Source organism: Protobothrops mucrosquamatus, unplaced genomic scaffold (assembly GCF_001527695.2).
Source record: "Protobothrops mucrosquamatus isolate PMUCROS unplaced genomic scaffold, P.Mucros_1.0 scaffold606, whole genome shotgun sequence".
NCBI classification, from domain to species: domain Eukaryota; kingdom Metazoa; phylum Chordata; class Lepidosauria; order Squamata; family Viperidae; genus Protobothrops; species Protobothrops mucrosquamatus.
Window position 1 is genome coordinate 803,202 of NW_015386904.1, and position 18,692 is coordinate 821,893.

Sequence of the window (18,692 nt, forward strand, 5' to 3'; positions counted from 1 at the left end):
TTTCATAACTTGATATATTGATTTTAGTAGGTCTGCTTTATACAAATTAATTTGGGTCCTGCCCATTAGTATGCAAATTGTTTTAATAGAACCAAAATTAACAGTAACACAAGGCTGTAACATCTATAAACATAGAAATGTTACCATAGCAACTCCATTTTATTGCATTGTTTAATCAATTTATATCTAAACTTTGAGGATGCTAAAGACAGGATAGATATTATTTTTGATGATTTAGAAAGTGGCTACACCAAATCACAAATAATTTTTGCAGATATTTCTCCATTTCTGGAAACTATGTAAACTATTGATATTCTGAAAGGGTTTAATTTAGAAAAAAATTAAGTGTGTCTGCTTCTTTAGATTTGTATGACTAAGGAATATAGAGGCATACTGTACATCCAGTATGAAAGCCATTATAATTTGACATCCTGTAGATATGTTGGAGCTGAGACTTTTAGAATTATCAAGCAGCATAATCAAATTTGCAACTCAGCAATTTTAGAATGCTATCCTATGGAACAAAATTACAATACCATTATGTTATGGTTCATATAATTGCTCAGTCAACATTTATTAGGAGTTTTAGGACAAGCTCAGCACCATTTACAAACTACAAAAGTTTTCAAGACTTTTGGAGGGCAGACTTTTGGAGGGCAGATATAGGTACAGATAAATTAAAACTATAGCCTTTCTGTATTACTATTCTTTAATTACTCCTTGAAATTGAAATTTTCCACTTCAAAATGCAGTGTGTTCTTCATATGGTTCTTGCATGTTATTTACAGCATTTCTAAGCCATGACTGAATATCCTTGGCAGCAGGTGCTACATCATGGAATCAGTCCACATGTTAAGGAAGAGTGATGAGGTTGCCTTGTATATAATTGCAATAGAATGCACTGTGATTAAGAGATGTCCATTTTATGTTCTTGGCCCTCTCCGCAAAACCCAAAATGGAGCCCTCAGGAGTTTTCCCTCCTAAAGTGTATGACTGTTTAGGATTGATGTTCACTCTGTATGTTCCTAAAGTATATTTCTAACATATCAGTACATATATTTAAAGCTGTGTTACACATTTGTATTTTCCGTGAACATTTTTTTCTGACCATTAAAATATCTCACAGCAGGGAAGTCTTTTCTATCAGGAAAAAAAAGGAATTATGTTCCTGTCATGTGCCAATTGGTATGATCCTTTTCTGTAATATTATAGTATTGTTTTGAATGTTTAATTTGTGGGATGTTTCATCCATTTCCAACAGTGTGTATTTTCACCATGCTCATATTATCCACTAATGCTTTATTTCCTTCTTGAATTTTCAACATCATTTTCTTTTCTCTTTCCTTTCTCAATTTATATGGCATTCATTTCCCAGGTTTATTTGCAAACTAAAAGTTCTTCTGTTTCAAATATTTTAATTTTGTCTTTATATCTATTAGCATAAATAATTATTGTTATAGAAGTTTAATCTGGTATGTAATAGTTGCATCTGTCAATTACTTTTGTAAATCATTTTCTTTCTTTTTAATTTCATCCAAAATGGTCTGCATTTTTTCTTGAGACTTCTTTTTTTTTAACTCTTGATTATGTTGAATTAAAATAAGCTCTCATGAAAGCTTTACTGGCATCCCAAATGGTCTTTTAGTCTGTTCCTTTATCTAAGTTGCTACCAAAAAGTTCAGTTAGTTTCTTCGTACAGTTGTCCATTACCAAGCCTTCATTTAGTCTCCATTTAAAAGTTGTAGATTTTCTCTTAATTCATCAAATTGATAGGGTTGTGATCAGAAGAAGCCTTAAGTAGAACCTCCATCTTAGAGATTTTATTTGCAAGATTCTTAGAAATCCATATCATAGCAATTCTTTAAAAGTATCTATGTATTTCTGAAAAATAAATATATTTCCTAGAAGTACCATAACTCTGTTTCCAAGTATCCACCAAGAACAGATTGTCCATCATATATTTAAAAATATTTTGAGAAATTGCCTTGGTTAAGTTTAATTTCCTTATCTGAAGTTCTATAAAACTGTGGAGCAACTACTTCATTCCAATCCCCCATTATGCACCAGTTCTCATATGAAAACAGTCATTTGGTCCATAAGATAATTAAAAAGCTCTGCTTTATGACTTCTGGTCTGATGCCATGACGAGACGGGTGGAAGAAACCGGGGCTCCGGCTTCTTAGCCCGATTTCGTTCAGTCCAGCAACCCCAAGGGGGCGGAAAGTTGCCCTGGAGGGGCAATGAGGAAGGAAAACTTTGGGACTTTGGACCAGATGTCGGTCGGTCCAAATGAACCAAAGAACCTCTTCAAAAAGGACAGAAGAAAGGCTGCCTGTAAGCACAGGCAGTCCAAGTTATCGTCAGCTGGAAAAAAAAGGAGCCACAGCGCGCCACAGAACAGCTGATTGTCAACAATGTGCTGAAACTGGGGTGAGACTGTTTTTATTCCTCTTCCTTATGGACTTGGAAAGAGTAATCCCCTGATTGGAAAAAATCTCCGCAGTAAAGACCCCAGAAAGACTAGGGGAGAAGGGAGTTAAAAACAGCGAGAAATTACAAGAGGGGAAAGGAATTTAAGGAATATAAAAGAATACCTAAAAATGGAACTCAGACTGACTTAAAGAAAAACTGTTTAACCCCCAGGATGTGGAAAATCTTTTTAGATTCAATTTTCAGGGGAAATAACTTAAAGAGAACTTTAAAAGAAAACTTTGTAAAACCTTTTAAACCCGGATATAGACAATATAGTGAATAAGGACATCTAGTGGTGAAAGGAGATACTACAGCAATACCAAATATTAATAGAACTTGAAAAGTTTTTGACCTTAAAAAACTCTGCTTTATTCTCATTTGGAAAATAGAGGCCAGCAATTCCAAAGGCAAAATGAAGCAAGGGCAAAGACAAGGTACAAGGCCAGATTTAATCCCTTACATTTCAGCCTAATATGAAACATAATTACCATGTTCATCTGCCAATAATTTCGGTTTAAGTCTGGATTAATATACTAAACCAGTGATGGCGAACCTTTTAGAGACCGAGTGCCCAAACTGCAACCCAAAACACACTTATGCATCCTTGAGTGCCGGGTGGGTGTGGCCCATTGGCTGGGTGTGGCCCATTGGCTGGGGGTGGCCCATTGGGTGGGCGTGGCCCATTGGGTGGGCGTGGCCCATTGGGTGGGCGTGGCCCATTGGGTGGGCGTGGCTGCGGTGGTAACGGCAGGCTGGGTGGGACTAAAAAGTTCAATCAATCAATTCCAACTTTGCAAGATCTTTTTTTTCCCTGTGAGAAGTTGAAATTGACTGATTGATTGAACCGTTTGGGGTTTTTTTGCACATGGTGGCAGAGGCCTAAAGCGAAAAGGTTTTATAAAACCCAGCTGAAGGCCTAGGACTGGGGCGATGACGCGCGTGCCCACAGAGAGGGCTCTGAGTGCCGCCTCTGGCACCCGTGCCATAGGTTCGCCACCACTGTACTAAACTACTTCATTAAACTTTTTTAAACTTGCTGATATAAATTCTTCACTCAAAGTCTTACAGATCAGATACTTCACATCTAGTTTTTTTAATTAAGTGTGTTTCTTGGAAACAAATTTGTCTTATTTTAGTTTTCTCAAATAGTGAAAAGATTTGGGTGAGGGGATTTTTCACTATTGTTGAAAAGTAAAAATTATTCCCTGAAGCTTATCCCAGCGAAACGGAATCCTTTTCTGCTTCAAAAATATCTGATAGGAAGAAATAATTTTTCCTCTCATGATTGAAGGAATTGCCTTCAAAATAGCAGCCTTTAATTCAAAGAAGGAAGCCCTTCATTTATAAGTTCAACCAATTGGTGGCAAAGCAGATTTAAAAAAACACCACCAAAGCCTGTTTGAAGTTCAGGCTATAATCTCACAATGCAGATTCATTAAGAAGTAAATTTTCAATTTTCAGTCCTTCAAAAATAAAAATTAATTCTGTTTAAGTACTTTTAGTCTCTTTTATTTCCAAATTTTGAGAGTCAAACAAATACCAGTAAAATTTTTCCAACATTTTAATTGAAATGTAGCCAATGAAGAAAAACTCCAAAGAGAAGTTTATTTGTCCCAAAGAGTCTCTCTTTAGCTGCAAAGATGAATAAATCCAAAAGATGGTTTAGAAACGAGGAAGGTCAGTTCTAGTTCCATAGATATGGCTACATCACAGTTGTAAACTTGATGAAAATCCTTCTCCCCTCCCATCGCTCAACTTACTCATGAGAAGCAACAGTGCGTGGGCCATGTTGATAAATTTCTAGTGTCCTCCTTTGATCTGGAGGAAGAAAGGCCTCCTTCAAGAGCATCTAAACTGCCATTTTCCCCACCAGAAGTCCAAGATAGTAACACCCCTTGACAGTCAGAACATCCCTGTACATCAGAATAGACGCCACATTGACCATGTGTACTGCATCATATATTGGCCCTGTGACTGGATTACCATAGGTGCTCTGTACTCCTGAGTTTGCCCCAGTCAAACCACATCAAAGTTAATGTTGAAGTCCATCAGCACTAATTTTGAGGGTTTCCAGTGTCAGCGCTGTCCTTTCCATATACCATGTCTGGTTTATTGTTCTATATAGTGTCCTACTGAGGAGGCCAACCTACCTCCCTGACCTAGTCTCTGTTACCCAAATTAAGATTTGATTATGATTTTGACTATGAAGACCTTTCAAGGAAGCTGTTCTTACTGCAGGAAACAATTCTTATCAACCTTGGAATATCTTAGATTACAGTTAAGGAAAAAAACCTGCAGAATATTGGTTTGCATTTAAAGAGATGGAATTGTTGCTGGATAGCATGTTTTGTATCATTAAATATTATCACAAAGTCTTGAAAGTAGTTCAGCCAAAAGAAAAGCTGCTTTATTTATGTCTAATAGAGTTGTTGCAACTGACATGACCATATCTGGGATTAATTGCATTTCTCTTCATTTAAGCCAATGGGATGACGAGTGGATTGCCCAATTATTTAGATAAGCAATGTATCTATTTATTGCTAGACTGAAAAAGTTATCTCACAGCCATTAGGCTGTGACTGGGTTGTGTTTAGGGGTCACAGTGTGTATATACAAAATTGCTGAGAAGGTTTGCTTTCTCTCAGTCTCATCCTTTTGTCCAATTCCAGACATAGCAAAAGTAGATGCTTTCCCGGATGGGAAAATCCAGGCTGAGCTATGAAGAAAAAAGAAATTAAAAAAACAACAACACAAATTCACAAATGTTATGTTGATTGTAATATTGTAACACCTTTTTAATTTTAAACTGTGTTTGTGGGATTGCAATTTTAAAAACACTTTTTGTAGCGAGAAACAGAAACCAAATGACTTCGCATTTTGGGTTCCTGTTTCTCCCCCTTGAATTAACAGCGTTAAAGCACAAGCAGGTGGGGTCCAGATGTAGACCAGGATGGAGGTGAACTCTGTATTGTTGAACATTTTATTTGAAACATGCTGGTTGAGTGATTTGGCTTCGCGGATATTTGTATATCTACTTCTCTGCATGCTTAGCAAACTAGCACTTTGAGAGTTAAGTGTTTTTCTGCAGCTCAGTTGATTTATGAGACTGGGAGCCAACACAATATTTTAATCACCATAAATGGTCAGTATTGCTGAGCATGTATGTCTGCGAAGGATTCAGGCTAGGCGTTATTTGGCTGCCTTATTGTAAAGCTCTGGCAAACAGACTCCTTTGGCCGATTTAAATCTCTTTTCCTGAAACTAAACATTAGGGATTATGTCCCCGTTGTACTAAATTTGGATTTAGTTTATTTTTATTAGAATTTACTGATGAGAAAATAAAGCCACTATTTGATTAGTTTTAAATTTGCGTGTTTTCTGTTATAAAGGGAGAAAAGGTATTGAAATGATAATCAATCATTTGATGGACAGGAAATAGGTAACACAGTCAGCTCAGCACAGTCAACACCAGAACCAAGATAAGAAGAAAAAATATATTGAAAGTTGTGAATAAGTATTAAGAAATGAATACACATCCCCCCTTCTGTATTTTTAATATCTGCAAAGGTTTCCACAAAAATGTCCAAAAATGTGGCCCAATTTCTCAGGCTTTCAGGACCTGCTAAAGTTTTGAGAACAGAAGAATTTGTGACAGCAATATTCATAGGAGATTTTCGAAGACTAAGAATAGAAGTTTGGCCACTCTTGGGCACAACAGGGAATTCCTCAAATCTAAAAAAAAAAAAAAGGAGACATTTTCTCAGTCTATTCTGAGAAATCATTCCACATTTACACTATGTTATATGTTTATCCATAAATAGTGTGGGGAAAGAGAGCTATCTACATATTATATATAGCAGTTTCTCCTCTCCTTTGCCCCTCTTCCCCCATATTTTGATTACATTTGGAGGCACTTAACATAACATGGCCATATGAGAAATAAATGAGAGATTACTTTTAGGAACTACCCGTGTAAGATTGCTGAAAGTTGAAAAGGGAATAAAAGAAAATGTGAATCAAACCATGGGTCTTTGAAATCTTAACTCTTCATTGAGATGCAATGTTTGTGCAATATTAAGAGCAGTAGAAGTCCATGGATTGGCTAAGAAATGCTAGCAGCAATTATTACTGGTTTCCCCTATTTGCATTGCTGGATGAATCAGACTGCCAGCCAGTCAGATACTAATATGAGTTCTTGAAGTATATTGTTAAGCAACTGAAGAAACATTAGGAAGGTACATTCCCATTTTAGTACATCAATCCCCAGAAAGGGGAATGTAGAACCTTGAAATTGGCACGTGAATTAATATCCTTTCAATTCCCTGATAGTTTTGGCTGTGATCATGGGAAACTGTCATATGGGCAGAAGAAAATGAAGCAGAGCAGAGGGCACTTTCTACATTCTGAAAAAAAAAGTATTCTCTGGAAGAAGCACTTGAACCTAAATCTCTGGGGAGCTGACTCAAGGAGCATTGTATGCCACTCACAGTTGGGATGCTAATAAAAGATGGCCCTTTTCATTCATGAACAAGCTGCAGCATTAAGTAAGAAGGAGTGCTGTGGGAAAGTTGTTTGTGAACTTTATATGTAATAAAAATGTGATTTAGAAGTTTCCTTTTCCATTTCTGACCATTCAAACTAAGCATGGCCATTTTTAGATAAGTAATTGGAGAAGCTGCTTCTTGTTTTCTCATTGGAATCTGCATCCTGTGTCATTATAGTGTCCTGAGGTTGGAGTGGAAAGTATTAAAACTGAAAGGAAGAAGCAGATATAAATGGGCCAAGGGACATTGTAAGATGACAGATACAATTTTTTAAAAAAAGAATTGGGATTAATTGTTCCTGTTCTCTTGTCAAAGTTCTCTTTAATCTTTCCTGTTCTCTTGTTCAAAAGCAAAATATATAGATTTTAGTGTCAGTTCTTAGTGACCAGTGGTGAGCTATTACTCAACTGATTCTTGAGCAATGTGTTTTGGAATAAAGATTGTGTTATTGTCATTGCCACATTTATAATTGCCCTGCTCATTTCAATGTGGTAAGAATATATAGAATAACTACTGACCAAAAGAGGAGATTCAATGACAAAATTCATCAATTATTTGATGAGAAGAATTTCCTACAAAGAACAAGAAGAAAACATTTAGTTAATGTATTTAGATGGGCTAAGTAATAATAGAAATTATTAATTAAAACCTGCCTCAATATAAATATGAAAGAAGTCATGTCTGTTATTAACCACAGCAGTAGAAGTTAGTCTTTGATATTTTTAAATAAATATTTATTAATGGGCCATTGGATTTATTATTTATTAAAAAATAATTATATTGCCACCCAATTCACTTACAGCGCATTTATATGTCCATAGAATATCTAAAGCTTTTTTAAAAATGTATGGCAAGCTTCATTTCTTAAGTGTCTTTGTGTGCTCGTGAAATAAATGTAAAGTACTCATAATTTTTCTTTCCAAACATCACATAAAGATTATAACCCAGTTAGTTCTATTAATAGTTTGTGGATATTGAGAGTCATAGTTTCTAAGGTAAAGATGGCAATTATGTCAACAATCAGTAATATCTAGCTTCAAAGCTAAGTACAGTAGTACAGGGCAAAAAAATCCATTAAACAATAGAAGGGCTAAGAGAAAGAATTACTGGAATTAAATTATAGTGTATATAAAAAGAGAATTGTACCTTCATTTTGACAAAGGACAATGAATTATTTAAGTGGCTTCTTGTAGTATGCAAGTAAAAATTCTTAGCTAGACATGCCATAAAGTCTGGGCCAAGAGCCCAGTTAAGCCATCCTGACTGAAGCACCCAGGAAATTCTAGGAAGACATACCAGTCAGCCTAACATGTAAAATGTTTGTCTGTTTTAAATGCTAGCTAATTAAGTGTTAAATGAGAACAATATGACATAAAATAACTATATGAATGTTTTTATTTGCATGAAGTTTTATTCTGGAATTTGTAGGTCAGGTTATTCCTTTTGCTGTATTCCTTCTTGTAAATTTGAGGAGAAAAACTAGCTTGTTAAACCATTTCCTTTCACTAAAACGAAAGCTCCCAATTTCAGTCTACAGAAGAATCAGATCAATGGTTGTACCCTAAAAACAGAGGAGATTAAAACAGGTCTTGGGCCTTCAGTGGACATAGGGCTTATTTGCAAGTTGGATATATTATTTGCCCCTGAAATCATTATCACTATAATAGGAGTGCTATGGAGGCCCAGAAGAGATGCTGATGACCTGCATCTGGTTCTAAGGCTACACCTTTTGCATCCTGATCTAAAGTCAGTTTGGCTGCCTGAAGATGATTTTCACAAACTTGATGGGATTTAATCTACCAATTGCAACAATCATGGAATTGGGTTTTTCCTAACAATAAAACATCTATCTTTCTTGAGTTCTCCTAAGAATGTATTTCTTCCATATAGTATAAGGTACATTATATAGTACAAAAACTATATCCTCCTCTTTCTAAAATATTTGCTCTTTGGCGCTCTAATCTGTGGTTCCCAGCACCCCATTCCCTCCCCACTCCAATTTTCATTGTCTTTATTATTTCTTACACTTTTAATCCCTTTATTCAGGGTGGAGTCAGGGTGACTGAATGGAGCTGAGCATTTTACTGGCCAGATGCCCTTCGTGACACCTACATGGAGTTCACAGTAGTTATTTTCTCTTTTCACCCTGATAGAGAAACATCTGCCCGCTGCCTAGGACTGAACCCTCAACCTTAGGAGTGGGAGGCGAGCATCTTCACCTCTAGGCCAACAGGCTGCTCTTATTACACTAATAGCTGCAAAAAATCTATCTCAATCTCCTAAACGTCTTTTTTCAATACACTTTCTAAGATAGCTGCTTGCTAAAAACAATTTGACTTCGGTTATATTTGAGCCAAATAGCATACTTCAGGCAAGAATAATTGTTCTCATTATTTATACAAACTTTCTAGGAAAAAAAATGAATGGCAAAGATCTTTTAGAAAATTTCTCAACAGAGTAATCCAAAATTAGGATATGATTTACTGTTATTTTTTATTTCTATCTTTAGCAAATATATGTAAATAATAAAATTGGTGTTATGTGTTCTATAGCTATTTCAGAAGTTTTTACTTGTAAATTAACTAAATTAAACTACTTGATTAGTAATAATAATCCGTAAATGTAGAACTATACTTGCTCGTGTAGATTTCTGATAAGTAGTGTTGAGTCTTTGTACACTGGAAATGGTTCTATCCTATTAAGTTATTTTCTGATAAGAGTAATTGAATCCTTTTACAAGATTTCCTTATGGGAAACCACTATGTCTCTTATTTAAGCAGAAAAGCGAAGCAGAATTAAACTAGAAAGTGCACATCCTGTTGCAGCCAATAAAACCTTTCCTCCGGTCCTCCTGAAAGGCCTAAGTGACCTCAAGGTAATGGATGGAAGCCAAGTGATTATGACAGTAGAAGTTTCAGGTAAATATTTCTGCTTTCTAGTGGGCTACTTGGGAGGAAAGGCAGTATAGAAATAGAACTAAATAAAAATAATAATAAACTATTCAGAATTTTAACAGGGGTGTTATGCTTTGTAATCAAGCAGATTTGTTTGCCTTTGATTCATATTATCTCTTTATCCCTTTTTTCTTTTTTTAACTTTTTATCATTAGAGAAGACAGGGAAACAAATAGAGCCTAAGGTAAATAGATGGCTCTACTGCCACTGTAGAATAAAGAAGTGCTTGAAATTTGAAGAAAGGAAGTTAAAAGCATGTTTGGTATGGCTAAAAGGCTAGGATATTTTCATGCAATTTTAAAATGGTGGCCTTCTTTTTATGGAATATGTTTATGTTAATTTTAATAGGTTAATTATATTATATGTTTTTGTACATTTCTTTGTAGCTTGGCCAGACCCTGTTTGGTTAGGCTATAAAACTAGTACAAACAAAAAAATAGAACCCTTTATCTAAATCTATGGAAGAGTGAGAAATGATTTGTGAAAACTCAGTTTTTCTATTGAATAGTGAGATTAAATGGGATGCAAAACACAATGAGAAAAGTGCCTAGAGCACATATGAAGAAACTATTACTTCTATTTTTGCAAAAGACATTTTCAGAAGATAGAAAAAAGGATGGGGGGGCAGTTCCAGTAACTCTGGTACATAATATGTATGTTTGAACACATGTTTGGCTTTTGATAGGAGCCCATAAAATAATAGTTGATCAGACACAGGTGCATTAACGTTACTAAAGCCAAAGAATTGGTCTGTGTGTGCATGCCTGTATGTGCAGATAAGAATTCACTAACATATATATGTTCTATATTATATCCCTGTATTTTACTCAGAATAGAGCTTTTTAATATTGCTATGGCAGCAGGAAGTCCATGTGACTTTCTTGTTCTGCCTTATCTTATAGTTGCACTTGGCCTAATAGAATAGTTCATAGACTTCCCCTGCTGCTTTTGTTTTATCTGAAACACTTCTGTTTTGTTTTGTGGCTCAGCTAATCCACCTCCTGAAATAATTTGGCTTCACAATGGTAAAGAAATCCAGGAAACAGAGGATTTTCACTTTGAGAAGAAGGGCAATGTGTATCGCCTCTGTATCCAAGAGGTATTTCCTGAGGACACAGGAGAATACACCTGTGAGGCCTGGAATGACTTGGGAGGAATTCATACTGAAGCAACCCTGACTGTACAAGGTAAAGTGTTTATGTCTATATGCCAACAGGTAAGCATGCGCATGCACACACACGTTTTCTGCATTGTTTAACAGCTACACAGGAAAGTATTCAACAAATCGAGAATTTCCCTGTCTCTCTGAAACTCCATAGTTTTCTTTTATATACAATTTTAATGGATATTTAGCCTTATAGTTCATTCTGCTTCACTAGGAAGAATGTACTCTAATTTCTATAACCAGAAAAGAAAATATTAAATGAGAATACATACTGTAGATTTCTAAAAGATTCTGATGTGTTTCTGTAAAGGATAGGAGTGTATGAATGTGACTGAATAGTTAGTTCAGAAACCTGGGTATGAATACAACATTTTAAGTTCAAGTTACAATTAATATATTTCTATCTATTGTTTTCTTATTTATGGGTGAAACAATAATGTATATGTATGTATGTTTGTATGTATGTATAATTACAAGCAGTTACATTTATTTGCTCAAGCACCCGATGGAGTGGAATATTTAAAGATAGAAATTATGTGTATTAATTACCAAAATTGCAATAATATACTGCCATGTGCTTAATGACCTAATTTGGACATTTCATGTGTTTAGATAACCACAGGCCATAAAACAATGGCTTTGAGTAATCTAAACAAGCAAAGAGGGAGGGAGCCTATATGTTGCATGCATGGATACAGACATAGCGTCTGTCAGCAATTCCAGAAACCAAATACATCTTTTCCCAGAATTGCACTGTAGCCGTTCTGGGAAAAGTTGCTAGTGCTGCCACTTTAAAGGGTTACTAGAGGGTGCTGTACAGGTGACCCTGAAGCACCATTTTTAGTCTTCAGATCTGAAATAATGCACTGGCCTATTCATGGAGTAGCACTTTCAAAAAGAGCCTTAAGGTTACAGTAGCTGAGCCTGTTCTGTTCTGTGCATTGGTAAGGCATTGAGACGAGGCAGGAGTAACAACAGTTGCTTCTTTATTCAATCTTCAACAGAACAACACAAAATGGCGCAGATCCCTTTTATACCCCCTTACAGGGAACAGCATCAACCAATCAATGCAACGTATCTTTCCCGCCTTGCGCATGCGCAATAGGCTGGAGACAGCCTGTCTGGCCCGGGCAGGTCTCTCTGCAGCTTCCTGCACCTGCTGTGTCAATCACAGCCCAGGACATAACAGGACCTATGGTACTAAAGCTAAAAGAAGCGCAGCTGAGCCATTCTGAGTATAGTAAAAGATGGCAATTAATTTTTGTGAAGAGAGTAAGGCAAAACGTATAATGAAAGCAAATGTTATTTAGCCAGAATGAGACACCCAACTGCATGAATATGCTTGTGGGAATATGGAAAGGGTAAAAGTATACTCAAATGCTTTACTCGAGCATATGCGTTCATGTATATTATGTATCAGGGCAGGATGGGAACCTTCTGTTTTATTATTGTATCAAGGTCCAGATTCTACCAGGGGTCACATGCATGGGAGTGGAGATCCAAAGCAAAGTGAATGAAGCCACTCCCTTTGCTCTCTTCCCACTCTCTCTCCCACCTTTTCTTCCATAACCCTTTTCTCAGTTTTTCTCTACTTCTGGCTGCCCAGTCAGCTTTCAGAGAATATTGATGGAGTAAATAATAATGAAACAGTGAAGATAGTTGTATGGAACATTTCCCAAGATCCACAGTAGATAACAAGGGGTTAATAATTAGACTCTTGCATAAACATTCTTATATGCACAAAGGTATTGTGGTGTGGAGCTGATCAGGGCTGTTAGATTTTGGCAATTAGAAAATCTGCAAACAGGTGGTGGTTAAATATGTTGTGTAAAGGTTCAGAGCTTGATAATAAGATTGTTCACTTTTTCCCCACCTATTATCCTCAGATATGATAGACAAATCCCAGCCTTCAGCCCATACAGGTATAGAAATCTAATCCATGCATCTGGAGGGCACTAGGTTGAAGAACACTGCTTCGGGGTTTTGGAAAATTGTACAGAAGTCAGGCATTCATTTGGATTTATTTATTATTAAGACTATGAAAATAGCAAGTGAGCAACTACAAAGATAACTGTAGACACAAATGTCTCCTCCTGAGATTGTTCTATACAAGGAGTAAATCTCAGTTAAGATCTTATCTTATCTTAAGATCTGATCTGATCTGATCTTCACTCTAGAGCAGGGATCCCTAACCTGTGGGCTGTAGCCCAGTAGTTGGCTGTGGCATACTGGCCATCGGGCTATTGGACAGGCTGGCCAGTGTATGCGCACACCCCCTTACTCACGCTAGTGCTGCAGCCATGGGTCATGAAAACAGGATGCCACGCAGCGGGGCACAAAAAGGGGCCACTGCCGTGCCTTGGGGCACGAAAATGGGATGATGCCACTGCCGCACCTCAGGGCATGAAAACGGGCCACTGCTGTGCTGTGGGATGCAAAAATGGGCGCCACCGTGCCACAGGGTGCAAAAATGGACCACTGCCTGCCAGGTGCAAAAATGGGCACCAATGCACCGTAGGGCACAAAAATGGGTTGCTGCCATGCCATAAGGCACAAAAACAGGGTGCCACCACGGCATGGGGCACAAAAACGGGTCACTGCCATGCTGCAAGGGGCAAAAACGGCCACTGCCATGCTACAAGGTGCAAAAACGGGTTGCCACCGCACTGCAAGGCACAAAAACGGCCGCCGCTGCACCACAGGGTGCAGAAATGAGGTGTTGCGCCAAGCGAGAATGGGGCAGAGTTAGCGAGTATCACACTGGTGCTAGCCCTGCCCCGTTTGCAGCATGTGCATGCTTGCGGCCTTGTGCGCTTGCACGCACCACACACATGTAAAATGCTTCCCCCTCCTTTTTCCTCCGGTCCGCCAGGTGATCTCTGCTCTAGAGTATGTGAAGCAGTCTCAATTTTGTTTAATAATATATTGTTGTAAGTTTCACATCAGAATTTTAGGATGCCAGGTACTGTTTTTGGGGGGACATTTCAAGGCTTCATTTTCCAATTCTTCATTTGTCTAGATATTAAAACAACCATGGACTATATTTGTGTTTCTTCAGTTTATTTACTTAAACATTCTCTCCAGCCCACAGATCAGGTTTTCTTTAAGTACACAGAGTACCACCTGGGTTGTTGATTTTTGTTTTAAAGAATTCAGATTTTTGGAAACAAAAGAAACATGGAAATCCTCTGGGAAACTTTTTTTTTTTAAGTCAAACACATTTGAAATGACTGAGCTACCATCTCTTTACCCTAGAGAAAACAATGTTTTCACTTGTCTTTTTTTTCAAAATCTTTCCTTCTGTATTTATAGATCAAGTTGTTTATTTCTTTCCTTTTCTTTGAACTAATTGTAATCACATTAGACATGCTGTTGCTGTAACTATTATGGAAAGTTTTGTTACAGCAAGCACTGTAATTCAGATGGAGATTATCTGAGGTATTGTTAGCTTCCCCAGGAAAAGGGATGGAGGGATATGTACATAACATGCAAGTTTTCTACATGTTGTGCAAAGTGACTTATGATAAAGGCTGAATTTAAACTTCTGGTATTCTGAAGACTGACCTACTAACTCATGATGAAAAAAAGTGAAAGAAAAGTTAAAATGAAGTGACATGAAGTGACTTACTGCATATTTCAGAGCACAGCACTTCATAAGTTTGTTTGCACTTTCACAAATGGCTACTGTGATAGGCATGGCTATTGAGGGAAGTATCTGGGGTACAGGTTGACTACTTCTGCTATATAGGGAATTGTCAAAGATTACTCCTGCCGCTGCACTAGCCAGAATATTGTGAGTAAGCATACGCATCCAAAGCAAAGTATCCATAAAATGGTTTGTCATGTAGTCCCAAATGAAATTCAGCACAAGTGATTCCAACAGTGCTTTCTCTCTGCCTGTCTTAACATTTTTTTCTTTGTGTTGCAGAACCTCAGGATGGTATTCAGCCATGGTTTATTAGCAAACCACAATCAGTGAGAGCAGTAGTGGGGCAGAATGTCATTATTTCTTGTGCCATTGCTGGAGATCCATTCCCCACAGTTCATTGGTTCAAAGATGGAGAGGAAATAACAACAGAAGCGGGCTATGAATTCCTACAAAATGAAGACATCTTTACCTTGATTATAAGAAATATTGAACCTTGTCATGCTGGCCAGTATGAAATACAACTCAGGTGAAGTATATATTTATATAAAAGGAGTAACTCTTTCAGTCACCTAAACATAATTAGGCATTTTATTTCTATTGGTCTTTGCTTTCAAGCAAGTGTGTTCATTATATATTTTGGCTATGGGTTCCTAGGACAGTGATGGTGAATCTTTTAGAGACTGAATGCCCAAAACCTGCCCCCCACCCGTCTCCGCTCCGCCCTGCCACTGGGCAACCCACCACCTCCATGGCCCACCACAGATCACCCAGGCAGCCCAGCAGTGCCATGGCGGCCACGCCCTCTGCCCGTGCCCCGCAGCATCATCTGCACGCAACGGGGCGCAAGGGCAGAGTTTTGTCCACGGCTACCATGTCCTTGGCTGCACTGCTTCGTGTGGGCCGCACCCAGGGGCGACTCTCCTCTGGGGGGGCTGCTGGTGAGGAGGGGGCTGTGGGAGGAGGCGGGGCTGGGGAGACTGTGCGTGTGGCCACAGAGAGGGCTCCGAGTGCTGCCTCTGGCACCCATGCCATAGGTTTGCCACCACTATCCTAGGATATCAGTGCCTGGGTTAGTTGCCATGTGGATTTCATATTAAACTATTGAAACAGTCAATATTCTCATTACAAGCAGTTGGAGAGGACCGGATAAGAATCAAAGAAAATAATTAAACGAACGGAGATCATTAAAAAAATTGTAAGTTAGACGTTAAGTGTACACTAGGATACACCAATAAACAAGAAGGAAAAAAGTATTTTGTCAGTTAATCAGTCGTGAGTCCTCTTAGTTTCCGAACATAATTTTACGTGTGGAAGTCACTAGCTACTTTGAGTTTACTTGAAGCACACCTAGAGGATTCTAGAGTGAAGGTCCCACAACCAAGAAATTCTTCACTCAGAAGAATGCTTCCAAACATTGTCCACCGGAGGCAATTGTGATGCACAAAACATCATATTTGAACAAAACTTTGCATGGTGGAAGTATCCTCAACTTGCTATGATGTTTCAGAAAAAAAATATCTGGAATGTTTTGGTTATTCCACATTTTTGCTAGAACAGTTTTGGGTATTTCTACCATGGGAAACAATGGGATTCAGAGATAGCCCTTTGAACTGCAAAATACCTGGACCACCCAGATGTCATACAGGGGTAATCTGTTTGCTACCCCCTCACTGACTGGCTGGAGATCTTCAAGATAACCTTAACTCTCACTTACCCAGAACTGGGAGATGTTCAAACTGAAAGAAATGGGAACCCAGAAGTGCCTTACCAAGTTTTGCAAATGGTCAGGAATGTTGACTATCTCCCTTTTCCCCAGGATTTAAAGGATCCTCCCCCCTAGTTGGTTGCCAACACAAAACTTTTTAATCTGGTAAATTAAAACAATACTTTTTAATCTGATAGAACAAGCATTGGTGAAAGAAAAACAAAAGAGGGATTTCTCCCCCAACACACACACACACACACACACACACACACACACACACAGAGAGAGAGAGAGAGAGAGAGAGAGAGAGAGAGAGAGAGAGAGAGAGCACTCTCCTTGGCTGCTCTCATTTGCATCTGAAATGAACATTCTCAGTAGCATTCAGAACAAAAGAATAACTAGGAGTCATAATTCATGCATATATCCTTGCTCAGCAAAACCTCTCTTGTTTTCACGCTTAAAGTGCTAAAGGCCAAAACTGTAACAAACTTGTCAAATCAACTAGTTAAAACTGGCTTTTATAAGCCATACTATGGATTTCATCAACAGCATGCCACAGCGTGGACTGAGTTAATACATATTTAAGCTAAATAGCCAACCAGTAGAGAGTATTTTTATATTCTTAAGTGCACTTTGAAGTCTCCATAAACAAAAAGGGCATGAGAGAATGTAGGGGGCTGAATGGGCAGAGAACGAATAAAGACTGACACCAAACTTAAAAAAAAAAAAAACCCAAGAGCCAGAATTACTCTTTGACTTTGCTTTCAAAATCAAAAACACCATTAGCGATTTGCAGTGCTGGCGTGTACAAAGCTGGTTGTGGTTTATTCAAACCATGATTAAACTCACTATGCCTCTTCATGGCAGCTGATCACTAATACAAGCTTGAATCAAAGTTAAAAGCAACTGCTTCAAAATTTAATTTCAGTGTACAGGATAATTGTGGGATAATTGTTGATTACTAAACTTGATAATTACTGATTGCTGGAATCTCATGTTTTCAAAAGTTCATAACATGAAACAATTCTTTTTTAAAATAAAACTTGGAGTTGTGTGTCAGCTGTGCTAAATCCTCTCAGAATAAAGTAATTAATGTAACTAGTGCCAATCAATACTTGCTTCACAACAGCTTTTTCCCCAATATTGCAATAAAAACCTATGGGTTCAAAACAATGAAAAGTCTTTTTATTAGAGTGTAATGTTAGGATTGGATCCTTTTTTTAGGTCTAAAGCAGGGGTGTCAAACTCAATTTCATTGAGGGCCGCATCAGCATTGCGGTTGTCCTCGGGGGGGCGGGTAGGTGTGGCCAGGGTGGGCGTGGCCTACTGGGTGGGCATGGCTGGAGTGGGTGTGGCCTACTGGGTGGGCATGGCCAGCTCTACATCGTTCGCATCAAGGGGGCCTGTGGGGGCCTGGGCGGGAGTGGGACAGATCTGAGGATCTCTGTCAGAAGGGGGTGGGACCAGGGCAAGCGCCAAGGCATGGTCCACTGGAAGAGCCTGCCGAAACCCCTCCCCCGGAGCCCATCAAGCCGGATATGTGAAGTAGGCAAGGACCATTTGCTGGCCACTTCCGGGCGATGGTGCATTTCTTCATTCCTCACAAAGGGTGACACCTCCCCAGCATGCACCCAGGGGACAGGGCCGATGCAGCAGGGGCTGGTTCCTCGCTGTTTCCAGACAGCCTTGTGAAGCTAAGACTGAATGTGTTTCAGCATAGATGGCCACCACAAAATTGTACATTGGCTCCCAGGCAGCCCGGGCCAGGATCAAGGCCAAGGCAGCGGGGGCCATTCCCTCACTGTTTCCAGGATGGCTTCGCGGGTCACATGAAACCACGTTGCGGACTGCGTCCGGCTCCCGGGCCTTGTGTTTGACATGTCTGGGCTAAAGGCTAAATTCTCTTGGACAATGAAGTAGTTGGATGGAGTTTAATTTTGTCCCAAATGCCAAATGGAAAAAATATACTTTTTTCCTTCTTTTCTGTCTCTCATCTATTGATCTGGGACTGGAGGCTAAAGCATATAAGGAACGGCTGCTGGAATTGGGTATGTCTAGTTTAATGAAGAGAAGGATGAGGGGGGACATGATAGCAGTGTTCCAATATCTCAGGGGTTGCCATAAAGAAGAGGGAGTCAAGCTATTCTCCAAAGCGCCTGAAGGCAGGACAAGAAGCAACGGGTGGAAACTAATCAAGGAGAGA

General features: G+C 38.6%; 1 protein-coding gene across 1 annotated transcript in view; it reads left to right on the forward strand.

Annotated features, from left to right (window-relative positions):
• The first annotated feature begins 9,872 nt into the window (after positions 1 to 9,872).
• Positions 9,873 to 18,692, forward strand: part of MYLK (myosin light chain kinase) — an 81,060-nt gene continuing 72,240 nt past the window's right edge. The window contains 3 exon segments of the mRNA XM_015817598.1: positions 9,873 to 9,934; positions 10,960 to 11,157; positions 15,064 to 15,310. Coding sequence (XP_015673084.1) covers positions 9,895 to 9,934; positions 10,960 to 11,157; positions 15,064 to 15,310 — 485 coding nt within the window. The 5' untranslated portion in view covers positions 9,873 to 9,894.